Source organism: Sceloporus occidentalis, unplaced genomic scaffold, assembly GCF_023333645.1.
Source record: "Sceloporus occidentalis isolate IW3139 unplaced genomic scaffold, rSceOcc1.0.p SCAF_14, whole genome shotgun sequence".
Classification (NCBI taxonomy): domain Eukaryota; kingdom Metazoa; phylum Chordata; class Lepidosauria; order Squamata; family Phrynosomatidae; genus Sceloporus; species Sceloporus occidentalis.
The window spans coordinates 3,702,948-3,716,641 of record NW_028316994.1 but is presented as its reverse complement, the minus strand read 5'-3'; the positions used below and the strand labels follow the sequence as shown (position 1 = coordinate 3,716,641).

General features: G+C 44.2%; 1 protein-coding gene across 1 annotated transcript; it reads left to right on the top strand.

The window, feature by feature from the left end:
* The first annotated feature begins 2,822 nt into the window (after positions 1-2,822).
* LOC149303587 (ADP-ribosylhydrolase ARH1-like) lies at positions 2,823-13,694 on the top strand. The gene is made up of 8 exons (XM_089481308.1): positions 2,823-2,903; positions 6,555-6,784; positions 9,354-9,452; positions 10,966-11,071; positions 11,172-11,251; positions 12,490-12,673; positions 13,206-13,420; positions 13,531-13,694. Exons 1-8 carry the CDS (start codon positions 2,893-2,895, stop codon positions 13,692-13,694), a joined length of 1,089 nt encoding a protein of 362 aa, XP_089337434.1. The 5' UTR covers positions 2,823-2,892.

Below are 13,694 nucleotides of genomic sequence, written 5' to 3'. Positions count from 1 at the left end.
TATTTTTCCGCCCTAAGTGCAATACCTTACATTTCTCTGTGTTGAATTTCATTTTGTTAGCTTTGGCCCAGCTTTCTAGTCTATTCAGGTCATTTTGAATCTTGATCCTGTCCTCTGGGGTATTAGCTATTCCCCCTAATTTGGTGTCATCTGCAAATTTGATAAGTATGCTCCCAATTCTGTCATCCAGGTCATTGATAAAGATGTTGAATAACACTGGGCCCAGGACAGAGCCCTGTGGGACCCCACTGGTCACTTCTCTCCAGGATGAAAAGGAGCCATTGTTGAGCACCCTTTGGGTTCGGCCGGTCAACCAATTACAGATCCATGTAACAGTTCCTTTGTCTAGCCCACATTTTACAAGCTTGTTTGCAAGTATGTCATGGGAAACCTTGTCAAAGGCCTTACTGAAATCAAGATATACTATATCCACAGCATTCCCTTCATCTACCAAGCTGGTAATTTTGTCAAAGAAAGAGATTAGATTTGTCTGGCATGACATGTTTCTCTGAAACCCATGTTGACTTTTTGTGATTATGGCATTGCCTTCTAGATGTTCACAGACTCTCTGTTTAATGATCTGCTCCAGAATCTTTCCTAGAACTGATGTCAGACTAACTGGACGATAATTGTTGGGATCCTCTTTTTTCCCCTTTTTGAAGATGGGGACAACGTTTGCCCTCCTCCAGTCTGCTGGGATCTCTCCTGTTCTCCAGGAGTTTTCAAATATGATTGCCAATGGCTCCGATATTACTTTTGCCAGTTCTTTTAATACCCTTGGATGGAGTTCATCTGTCCCGGAGACTTAAATTCATTTAGATTAACAAGGTGTTCCTCTACTATCTCTTTACTTATTCTTGAAATACCTCCTGGACAGAAGGTGGATATGTAGGACACAGACTGGAAAAGGAGGACATCTGGTCACCCTGCTCCCACATGCTCCCTCTTCTGCTTCTTTGGTGTAGCTGGAGGTCCATGTATACAAATTAACATTTTTGCGTACATTGGGCTTTTTACACATTCCCCCTTTTCTCTTTGACGATAATGGACAGTTTCTCACTTTTGAGATTTCTGCAGGTGGTGGGTACCATTACCAGATGGTTTTCCCAGTTAGACAAGGCGGAGAATTCATAAAGAGAAATCACACCTGTTCCATCCTTCTGCTAGGGATTGAGGAGCCCATAAATAAACAGTGGAGATTTGTGCATCTCACAAGCAACATTCTCAAAGATACTGATGTTTCTGTGGCTTTCCTTCAGTTGCTCCTGGACTTTCTTTTCACCCCAAATGGCCATCACATCACCGTTCTCTCCTATGCTTCACAAGACACCTCTCCCTCTTTTTCTTCAGCTCAAAAAGGCATCTGCCATTCTATAAAGTGAAACCATAAGAGTAGAGCAAGTTTAAATGCTGAGCTGTGAAGATGCACTATGCTTTGTATGTGAACATCCACATACAAACACTGAATGTATATATAAAAAAGTGACACCACATCTGCCAAACATGGATGCAAAGAAGGGAGATACCCGTCTGTGCCAGGAATGATCAGGTAACCACCTGGCCCTAGGTAACAACCCACTAACCTTGCCCCACTGTCCAGCCACCCCACTCCCTGATTCCACCTCAATCCCAATTTGATATGCAAGCCATGTGTCCACAAACAATTTACCCCCAAAACAGTGGAATAAAAAGGTGTTGGGGTTTTTTTTTTATTGCATTAAAGCTCTTGGGCATCTAAAATAAGTGCTTTCACTTCAAAACCAGTGGAACATTGTGTGTTCAGGAAAGACCAAGACTGAAGTAAAGGACAAATTATTTTGCAGGTGTTGATTCAACCAAAGTCATTGGAGATTATCACACACAGACAGGATGGGGATGAAATTGCTCCCCTGTCCTTATCCCATCCATGACAGTGATCGTGCCAAAGCCTTTCATAATGTAGCACTGATCTTGTCATTATTCTGTCATTGAAGTGGCATTGCAGTATTGCAAACTCCCGTTAATGCAAAATGATGGGCAATGCCACTTCAGTGACGGGACAATGACAGGAACAGTATGGCATCATATGAACATTTTTTGCACAATCGCTCTCATTCACACTTTCCAGACAGGATAATATATGGATAAGCACAACGTTTATTTGAAAGTCCTTCCCACAATTGCGCAGGAAGGATGGGACAGAGATGGGACAATGACATCCTGTCCCCTGTGTGATATTCTCCATAACCTGACTTCTTTGCTGATTGGGAACCCCTCTCCGAATCGCTTCAGCGAATCGATTCAAATTGCAACCAGGGTCATTTGAACCAGTTCAAACCAATTTGCAATCAGGTTTAAAAGGTGTTGGGAATCAGGCCTGAGTCTCTGGGAAAATGCTGTGAATAAAAAGCGGCGCTATAATTCCTCTTTATTCATGGGATAATTGCAGGATATTTGTGACGTCATGTGATGTCATGTGGTCATCTTTGCCAAACTGCGCAATATTGATGGGAACATCCTGCTATGCTCCCATCTTTTTCCCAGTGTGATAAACTCCTCAGCCTGCTCTGCCTATATTTTCTGCATACCTCACCAAACTACACATCCCAGGATTCCACAAGATGCAGCTATGGCAATTAAAGTTATGTCAAACTGCTCTATTGTCTTTTTTTCAGTATGGACACATCCCAAAGAGACAGAGATTGGATGTTGGATGTGTTTTTAAGTTAGGTGGAAGGGGGAATAGTCAAGTTATGGGGTTTTCTCTTTAAGACCCTCCCCTTGGACTTTGGCAGGGATGCAAGGAGGCGTCCCTTGGCTTCAGATCTCTGAAGGAGGCCAGTCGAAGAGGGACAGAGAAGTCTTGCAAGAGATTGCAAGGGAAAGACAAGCAGAAGGCAAGCAGCCAACACCATGGAAGTCTCGTAAGCAGCTGCTAATCACTCCCTTTGTTTGCAAAATGAAAGAGCGATAGCCTTCATAGCAGTAATCCCAGCCCCCTTTCAAATAAACCCCTCCTAACCCCTGCAGTGCCCCTATTGCACTTGCATTTTGCAAGGCAACTCCGAAGGAGCGAAAAAGGAGACTGATCATGCCACGGCCGTAATCACCCTAGTACTCGCAGCCTAGAGGCCAGAGCAGCTGGATGCCCAAGTCTGGCCTACTGTAATTCATGTAATACGCCGGCCTCTCATAAGTGTCAAAGGCTGTATCTACAGTGCAGAGAATATATATATATATATGTGTACCATTTTACCTTACAAACCAACAAATTAATTAAATCCTATTTCAAAAGTGTTCTCAGCTATTAACTAATCCCTCATATGTGTGTGTGTGTGTGTGTGTGTGTGTAATATATAAATATATAGTTGCCCCTCCATTTTCGCAGGGGATCTGTTCCAGATCCCTCTGCAAAAATGGAAAATGGCTTAAATTCAAGCGTCACTGGCTTGAATGGAGGCACACACACCCCCCTTTAAAAAATAAAAATTTAAAAATATTTTTTCCTCCCGCTCTGTTTGTTGCCTGTGAACGGACAAGCGATGCAGACTTCAAGTCCACGAAAACAGTGGGGTGACCATATATATATGAATACGAAAGTATTCTCAGTTATTAACTAATCCCTATATATATATATATATATATATATAGAGAGAGAGAGAGAGAGAGAGAGAGGGGGACACACACACACACACACACACACACATATATGTAGGGATGCAATGGCTTAGATGCCAATTCTGATGATCAGAAGATTGGAAGGTTGGCAGTTTGAGGCCTGGGTACTGCATGATGGGGTGAGCTTCTGTCACTAGTCCCAGCTTCTGCCAACCTAGCTATTCGAAAGCATGCAAGTGAAAGTAGATAAATAGATATCACTTCTCACTGGAAGGTAGCAGCATTCAGTGCAGTCATGCTGGCCACATGACCACCAGATTTGTCTTCAGACAATGCTGGCTGTTGGCCTTAGAAACAGAGATGAGCACCACCCCCTACAGTTGGCTATGACTAGACATTCATGTCAAGGGACTACCTTTACCTTAATACGCACTCAAAATATTTCGTCTATTTATTTATTTTTATCCCTCCCCCTCTTTCCTAACCACTGATGGAACGTTGTTATCTTTTTAATTTCCTTTTCCTCCCATGTGGAAAAAATCATTTAAACTGTTTCCTTTACAATTTCATACCCCATCTTCTCCTTAGAAAAATAAGGCTAAACCAAGCACCTAAAGACAGTTTGTTTGCCCTGTCTGAGGCAGAGGAGGAGGTGGGAGAGATAAGCAAGAGTATTTGTAGTCATTGTTGGTACACCTGGGACCTAACCTGGAAAAAGGTTAAGGAAGAGATAATTTGAGATTTTTCCAGTCTTGTGATTTAATCATTCTCATTTTGATTCCAGTGCAGTCCTATCCATATTCACTTTGAAGGAAGTAAATCATGCTGAGTTCAGTGGGATTTACTCAGAAGTAAATGTTTGCTCTTGCATTTCTCCTTTAAAGTATACTTCAGTTAAGCACAAGGGAGTCTTGTGGTCCTCTAGCTGTTTATGACTACAAATCTCATTATGCCTGATGACTGATCAATACTGATGAGAGTTCCAGGGGATGATGGGAGTTGGAGGATTACTCTGTTGCCTCCTGCTGGGATGCAAAAATGTCACATATCGTGCCTTTGGCATTTCATGGTATTACAGATCTGAAATGGGGAAGTGAGTGACTTTCCTACTGGTGAGCCCAGTCTTTCAAGATTGCCAAAACTCAGGTGAACTTTCTGATACAGGGGTAGGCAACCTGCGGCCCGTGGGTCGGATGCGGCCCGGCGAGGCCTTGGGACTGGCCCCAGCCCGGTCCTGCCGCCGATTGCTGCCGGGGCCTTTGGCCTCTCGCGCGCAGGGGCAATTGTCTATAGAAGCCTCAGAAACATGCATTTATATTAACATTTTTTAAAAAATCAGCAAATTTTTTCATATGTCCTCCACTTTTTAAAAAAAGTGTCCACCATTTGAAAATTTTGTCCTACATTTGTCCTGGTTTATTTATTTATTTAATTTTTTTTTTTTAAATTTAATTATTTATTTTTTGGCTTTGGCCCCCCAGTTGTCTGAGGGACAGCAACCCGGCCCCCGGCTCAAAACGGTTGCCTACCCCTGTTCTGATATATCCTGATACTTCCCAAAAGGCTGGGGGAGTTTGGTTCCTAGCTCTTCCTGAGATAAAGCAATGTTGCTGTATAAGCAAACATATGCTAATTCATTAATTGGTTGTAGAATTCAAAGATATAGCCATGTTAGTCTGTAGAAACAATACATAGAAGTTTATCGCATGGGGGAAAAACGTCCCCCGATGCGTTCTAACGAGCACAAGCGTGGGCGCACACGGAGTGTGATGGGAACCCGATGGGTCCCAGAATGCTAGTTTACCGCATGGCGGAACACCGCCGCCGCCGCCGGGCGTTCCCATCGGGTTCCCGATGTGTTTCAGGAGGCGCCATTTCTGGGAACGCTTTTGAAACTGTTTCCAGAAATGGCACCTCCTGGAACACATCAGGACCCCAATGGGAATGCCCGGCGGTGACAGCAGCATTCCACTGTGTGGTAAACTAGTGTTCTGGGACCCATCGGGTTCCCATCACGCTCCATACGCGCCCGCGCTCGTGCTCGTTAGAACACATTGGGGGACGTTTTTTCCCCCCATGCGATAAACTTCATAGAGAGATCTTGTAGCACCTTTGGGACTAACTGAAAGAAAGAAATTGGAGCATGAGCTTTCGTAGACTTCAGTCTACTTCCTCAGATGCATTTGGGAAGTATGCATCTGAGGAAATCAAATGCATCTGAGAAAGTTGACTGAAGTCTTCAAAAGCTCATGCTGCCAATTTAGTCTCAAAAGTGCTACGAGTTTTCTCTACATACTCATTAATTTGTTGTTTACTGCCCTAAAATTAATCCCAATACATGGTAACCCTGTGCATGAGACATCTCTAAGCCCCCCCGTCCTCTACTGCTCTGCTTAGGTCCTGAAAATTAATACAGGCTACCAAATTCATATTTTATTGGTGACCTCCTCCTGTAGTTGTGTTGCATGATGTTAAAATGTGCACACGTGCACACAAGCTCCTTGGATGACAATTTCCAGAATCACATATCTGGGGGAATTCTGAGATGGGCAATTCCTGTACTATTTTACAGTGAAAAACTGAGATGTGTGGTCAAGAAACAGCAGAATGTGGTCAAGATGGCAAAACGAGGAATAACACACAAGCTAGGAGAGGCTGTGCTAGTTTACTTTTGCCTGAGTCTACAGGGAAGGGCAAAATTCTATCTCCTCCTCTCCTCCTTGCTGACTAGCGTATAAACGGCTTTTGTACTTTGAACTCAGTTTGCAGCAACTGAAGTAAGCTGAGGACAAAGGGGTAAGGTGGGAGGAGGAGACAGAAACTGGGACAGGTCAAAAGTACCTGAAAAAGTGGATTAATCAGGATTGTTCCTGCCAAATAAAGAGAGTAGAAGGGTATGGACGAGTAACTGTTCCAGGTTCTGAGATATCCCTCTCTGTTTGTACATTCCACTGCAGCCCTCAGGTTCCCCCTAAGGAACGCTACCATGCAGCGATGGTCCTCTCTGGTGCAGGTGATGCCCTTGGATATCGCAACCAGCGCTGGGAATACTGCACTTCAGGGCCCCAAATCCACCAGGAGCTCCAAGAAATGGGGGGACTTGGCAAGGTTCGAGCTGTCCTCCCTGACTGGCCAGTCAGTGATGATACTGTGCTGCATCTGGCAACTGCTGAAGCCTTGACCACTGGTGAGTAGTTGGCAGTGGCATCGCTGCTCAGGGTGTCAGGGATGGGGCTTCTGGGTAGGGCTTCCAGGGAGTGGGGCCATAAGGTCACCATCCACCTCACTGCTGCGTGCCACTTTACAGCTGCATAGAATAGCATGCAGCAGGGAGGGGGGCTGGGCACACTGTCTCGCTGTCATGCATCACGCCAAGGTAAAGGCACCAAGGTGGGAGGGTGCTTGGCTCCCTTGATGCTGCCACAGCGTTCTCCTCATGACACTGTTTTTGTGAGGAGAATGAGGTGATGGCACCAAAGTTGGTGTAGGGGCGGGGGGCGGTTTGACTAGGTGTCACTCCTCTTCTGGGGTATCACCCAATGTGGTCTACACCATTCTAGTGATGCCACTGGCAGTCAAAAGGTCCAGGCAGGCATAGTGCTGTTTGTTATGCTCTTTGCATCAGGGAGACTTGGTGGCGCAGTGGTTTAAATGCCGGGACCGCAGTCACAAGGTTGTGAGTCCGATCCCAAAGAACTCCAAGTTGACTCAGCCTTCCATCCTTTTGTAGGTCATAAGTACCCAGCTTGTAGGGGGCAATTGGCTTACAAATTACAAACCACTTAGAGAGTGCTTAGTTCACTATGAAGCAGTATAGAAATGTAAATGCTATTGCTATTGCTTTGGGGGTCTAGCAAAATCACATTGCACTTTTGGAGCATTTCATTAGGACTCAGCTTAGGCAGGGCTGGCTCCAGGTTTGACTGGGTTCACTTGACCAATTTTTTTCTACTGCACTGCCTCTCAAGCTATCTGATGTGGGGGACCAGCAGTTCCAGGGACTGCTACCATGTTTGTGTCCATTGATTTTGGTTTTTTTCTTTCCAAGAAACTCTCTCCATGGACAGGCAGCCAATGGCTTGGAGATCAGCACCAGCTCACAGACCACAGTGTCATTGGCCCTCTTGTAGACTTGCCTGGTTTCTTCAACCAGCACTCAGCATAGTTTTATTTTCTTATTTTATCTCAAATACCATTGTTCTGGGACAGGGATACCACCAATGAAGATTTCACATCAGGCCCTTCCAGCTGTTTCTGCTGTAGGGATGGACAAAGCAGATCCCTCCAGGTGATGCTGGACTACAATTCCCAGCATTTCTCACCATTAGCTGTGCAGCCCAGCAAGATCTGGAAGGTCACAGTGGGCTCTTGGTATCTGCTGGGCTTTGGTTCCCACCCCACCCCCTTGCATACCAAAATCCATGGATGCTTATGTCCCATTATAACCACTAGTGTAGTAAAAAGGTGGCAAAATCAAGGTTTGCTTTTTGGAATTTTAAAAAATATTTTCAATCCACAGTTGCAGAATCCATGAATACAGAGGGCCATCTGTACTTTTATGTCTGATCAGTCATTGAAGAGAGGAGAGAAAAGGTTAATTTAAAGCCCCTAAAGTTGTTTCATGGAACTGAGCTGTGTTATGTAGCCTGGGGCACTGTTGCATTTCACTGAACTGTACTTTGCACACCGAAAAGCTGTTGAAGTAAACCTTATTTCTGCGCAGACAAGCAGAGAATGAGCTGTGTTTGGTTCATTTGATGGGAATATGTCCAAGATGACAAGAATCCCATCTGGCCACATTCACTTTGCTTTGTCCCTGCTCCATGGTGCCTTTCCCCCACTTAATGCTGGACTGCAGCCCTGAGATGCTTCACAAATTAAAATTCAGATCTGAGGCTGGGGGAAAATGAGTCTCCTCTACTGGGTCTCCTCTACTGATCTGGGCATGTTGTTATGTGCCTTCAAGTCGTTTCTGACTTATGGCAACCCTAAGGCAACCTATCACAGGGGTTTCTTGGCACAATTTATTCAGAGGAAGTTTGCCATTGCCATCCCCTGAGGCTGAGAGCATGTGACTTGCCCAAGGTCATCAGGTGGATTTCATGGCTGATATGGGAATCGATCCCTGGTCTCCAGAGTCACAGTCCAACACTCAAACCACTAGGCCACACTGGCTCCACCAGACAGATCTGAAAAATTAAAATGGCAGTTCCAAGTGCCTGGTCTGATCAGAAGGCCAGTGCAGGTATCAGCAGTATCCTTGCTCGGTCTATTCTGTTGCATCATATCTGCTGCCAGAGTGCATCCAGTCAAGTATTGATCACATGAAGTAATACTGTTACTATATAATAGAAGGAAGTGGGGCTAATTTTGTTGCTAAGGGGTAATAAGGTATCTGGTTCTGTCTATTGAATATCTGGATTTTTCTGTTGTTTGAAGCATGTCCTTGACCTCTGGAGAGACAGCAGAGGGAAAATGCAGTAGATGATATGTGGGATGGGTAGGAATTGATCTTCTGTTTCTAACATAGAACTTGTGAAGGGGAAAATCCTCCAGACACGTTTAACTACCGCTCCCAATGGCTATTGGATGATGGGAACTGCAGTGCAATATTTCTAAAAAGGCATCAAGTTGGGAGAGGCAGCCAGGATTGGAGAAAGGAAGTAGTGAAAGAGGTTTTGCGGGAGTGGAGGTGGAGATGGAGTAATTTTAAAGAGGAGATTTGAAACAAAACTTTTTCTCCTTATTCCGCATAGGAAAGGCTGGTGAAGAACTGTTCCAAGAGCTGGCTAGACTCTATGTTGAAGCCATGAAAGACATGGAGGGAAGGAAGCCTGGGCCCACAAGCATTCTTGGTAATGTACCTTATTGCAGGCTACAAGTAGCAACCCTGTTCTGTAAGAAATAATGCTTGGTTCTTATCTTAGTTACATTTCTAAAAAGTTATAGAAGTATGGATGGATTGCTCAAATGGGAGATACAGGAAGGAATCCATTCCCATGACTAAACAAGGAGAGGTTATCTTCCATTTTGATTTCTTTGTCAATCCTTTCCTCATTCACTTAATGCAAGCAAATATGTGATGGCTGCTACTTCCCTTAATAGTGCAGAGTAAGAAAAATAATAATCTTCCTTCATGGTGAGCTGTTTGTCCCCTGTATTTCTAACCCCAACCCGTCTCTCTGCGGGTGTTTGTATGTGCCTTCAAGTCACTTGTCAACTTATGTTGATCCCATGAATTTTTCATTGTTTTTTCATAGGAATTTATCACACTGGGGCTAATTTTGGCATTAAAGAGAGATTAAAGTGCATTTAAAGCATCCTGCAAATAAAATGAAAATGGCAAGAAATTGCGCAAATGATTATCACATGCAATTGCACAAATAAAGTGATATTGGAAATGCTTTGTCACTGAAATCCCGAAGGTAAAAAGATGTGCATTAATGCTTCTTTGTGACCACTCTAATGGCAGGTTTTGTGCAATGTCGTGTGAAATTGTTTCACGTAGTTATGCAATTTTCCCGGGATATTCGTGGGATACACTCCCGATCTCCTTTGTGTGATAAACTCCTTAGACAAAGAACACTCAGCTGGCCCTGCTTAGCTTCCAAGATCAGACAGGATCTCCAGTTTTTGCTCAGATTGTTTATTTGATACCATGACAACTTTAAGGTATACAAAGGATTATTTTAGGATACTTTACAACATTGTTGTTGTTATGTGCCTTTAAGTCATTTCTGACTTAAGGCGACCCTAAGGCGACCCTATCACGGGTTTTTCTGGGGCTGAGAGTGACTCGCCCAAGATCACCCAGTGGGTTTTCATGGCTGAGTGGGGAATCGAAACCTGGTTTCCTGGGTTGTAGTCCAGCACTCAAACCCCTATATATGTTAGCTCTTGCTTTACAACATGCCTTATGCCTTTTCATCTGCCTGATCACCAGGGTCTTCTGAAGAAGGCACACCTGGTGGCTCCACATAGATCAGAGACATGCTTTGGGATCAACAGGACTAGGGCCTCTGATGTACTGATTTTCATCCTATGAAATATCCTCCCGATTGAGATTTTACATGTTCTAATACAACTTCATATTCAATCTTTTCTGGAAAATATTCTCCTTTAACAAGTGTTTTCTGATGGATAAATTCCAGGTGCATTTATTAGTATATTTGCTTTTTTTCTTTTTTGGTAAAAATGCTTTTATTACACATCCAAAATATTTAATGTGGAGTGTTTTTATAAATGCAGTATAGAAGATGGCAGTGTTTGGGAGACAATGCTATAAAATGTTGAGGGACAACTACATATAACTTAGACCTTTAACATCTCAATACGTCACTCTTTATCTTCTTCATCTTTTGACTGCAGGAACATCTCAGTTGCGTCCTGGGGAGCCAGAAGGCTATCGCATTCCCTTCAACCCCAATGCAACAGGTTGTGGGGCAGCTATGAGATCCATGTGCATTGGGCTTAGGTAAGAGAGTGTGTGGTAGGGATAACAAACATAGCAAAATATAAGAACAGCTGAATGCCAGCCTCAGTTCTATCATGACCCCGACCAATGTCTCCACCAGATATCCTCATCCTTCAGACCTCAGCACCTTGATCCAAGTCAGTATAGAAAGTGGAAGAATGACACATCATCACCCCACAGGTATGTGGGGAAGTAGTCCCATAATGGGGCATTTCCCAGGGCTGGGGAATGGGAATGTTATTGAGATCTGTGAACTTTATTCACAATAGGGAAGCTCTGGAGGATGAGATATAGTGACTCATGATCTGAACCTGGTCCTTTGCACTGTTTTTATTATTGTGACAACTTTAATGATGTATATACTCAACATAGGATGCATCTACACTGTAGATATGATGCAGTTTAACATCACTTTAAGTGCTGTAACTCCAACCAATGGAATCATGGGATCTGCAGTTTTACAATGTCTTTAGCCTTCTCTGCCAAAGGTGCTGGTGCCTCACAAAACTACAAATCCCAGGATTATGTAGGATGGAGCCATGACAGTTATCTGCCAGCTCCCTTAAGAACTTATTTTTCATTAGTAAAAAGGTGGGGAAAATATTATACAGTGGGGCCCTTGGTACACACTGGGTCTTGGTTCCAGGACACCCCGTGGATATCAAAATGGGTGGATGCTTAAATCTCATTAAAAACAATGGCATAGTAAAATGGTGTCCATTATATAAAATAGCAAAAGCAAGGTTTGATTTTTGGAATGTATATATTTTTGGAATATTTTCAAGCAGTGGATGCTTGAATCCGTGGATAAAGAATCTGTGGATACCGAGGGCTGACAGTAATAAGAATGTGTTTGGCTTCAGTCTGGTATCTGTCCCATGAAGGCTGGCCCAATACACTTTGTTGCCTGGGGTAAAGGGAAAGATGGCACCTTTTTCCCATCCCACATATAGAAATCAGTTGGACTGGCAGCTGGAATTAACTTCTTTACTGCCTGTGGGATAGTGTCCTGCACCTCCTCTCATGTGGGAGATTAGTATGATTTTCTTCATTGAGTTTATAGCACCTATCCTATGTACGTATGTATGTATGTATGTATGTATGTATGTATGTATGTGCATGTCTTCAAGTTGCCTGTCAACTTATGGCGGCCCCATAAATGTCATAGGGTTTTCTTATGCAAGGAATATTCAGAGGTGGTTTTCCTGTTTCCTTACTCTGACATATAGCCTACAGCACCTGGTATTCATTGGCAGTCTCCTATCCAAATACTAACTAGGGCCGACTCTGCTTAGCTGGGTTCATTGAGGGTATTTAGTAACTTAGCCTAATCTACTTTGCCAGGTTGCTGTGAGAATAAAAGACAATAACACCCCAACCTTGAAGGATGTTGATTCTCCCTGCTTCCTCTGTTGTAGGATATCTGGGGGCTTTGGCCTCTGCCCTTTTCACTTCTTATGCAGTGCAAGGCCTCCCCCTTGAGCGCTGGGGAGTAGGATTGCTCAAGACCCTGCCTCTTGCCTTAGACTACATTCAGGGTGCTGCCGCTGAGAAAGACCCCAATGTGGGGGCCTGGGGCTATTTCCAAGAGAAATGGGAATGGTAAGTACTTTGGGTGGGAGAAGAGTGAATTGGGGAGCAGAGATGTGGAAGGGGGAGAAAAGTATTAGGAGAGCATGTTCTGAGGCTGTATGTATGGCCTTTCCAGACTTCGCTTTTCTGTTTTTCAGTGCAAATTGCCCTCCTGGGACCCATCTGAACCCATCAAATTTGCTACCTCAGAAACAGTAGCAAAAAGCACCATAATTTTCAAGGAAGATATGGGAGAAGTAAGCTCCTGAAACACAATTTGGCTTACAAACAAGATGTGAACTGTCTGTAAACTCTCTGTACACCATGTTTTAAACAGAAATGCTGTGCCCATTTTTTTTCCTTTTTTGCACCCTCATTGTAGCATATTTGATGGCAGCAAGCATGGATCTATAGAAAATGAGCACATATATGAAACCCATGGATTAAATTTCACACATCCCTGCTCTAAGCACTGTACCATACTGCTCTGTAATAAAGCCTTGAAATCTTTTCAGGTTTATCCTTCCTGGGCTCTTCCTCACAACCTGTGTCCTCCCTTTAGGTACCTTTCAGAACGTGGTCTTGCTGATGGCCAAGGGCCTGCCCAGTTTCCTCCTGCCTATAGTCCTGCTGACCGTGATGACATTTACAAAACCTTCAGCCTGGATGGGTGGGCTGGACGGAGTGGACATGATGCGCCCATGATTGCATATGATGCGCTGCTGGGTGCAGGGGACAACTGGGATGAGCTTTGCAGCCGTGCCATGTTCCATGGTGGTAAGTCAGGATGTGAAGGCCACCCCACCCACCTTCTGGTAAAGTGCTCTGTCCTACTGGCAGGCTGCCGCTCACAACTGTTTTCTCTGTGTCTTCCTCCTCCCCAATAGGAGACAGTGACTCTACTGGGGTGATAGCTGCATGCTGCTGGGGTCTCGTTCATGGATTCAAAGGAGTTCCAGAAGGAAACCATGCAGAGCTTGAGTACCGAGACAGAATGATAGCAGCTGCGGATTCCCTCTATCATCTTGCTTGGGGGCAGATGCCACTTTGA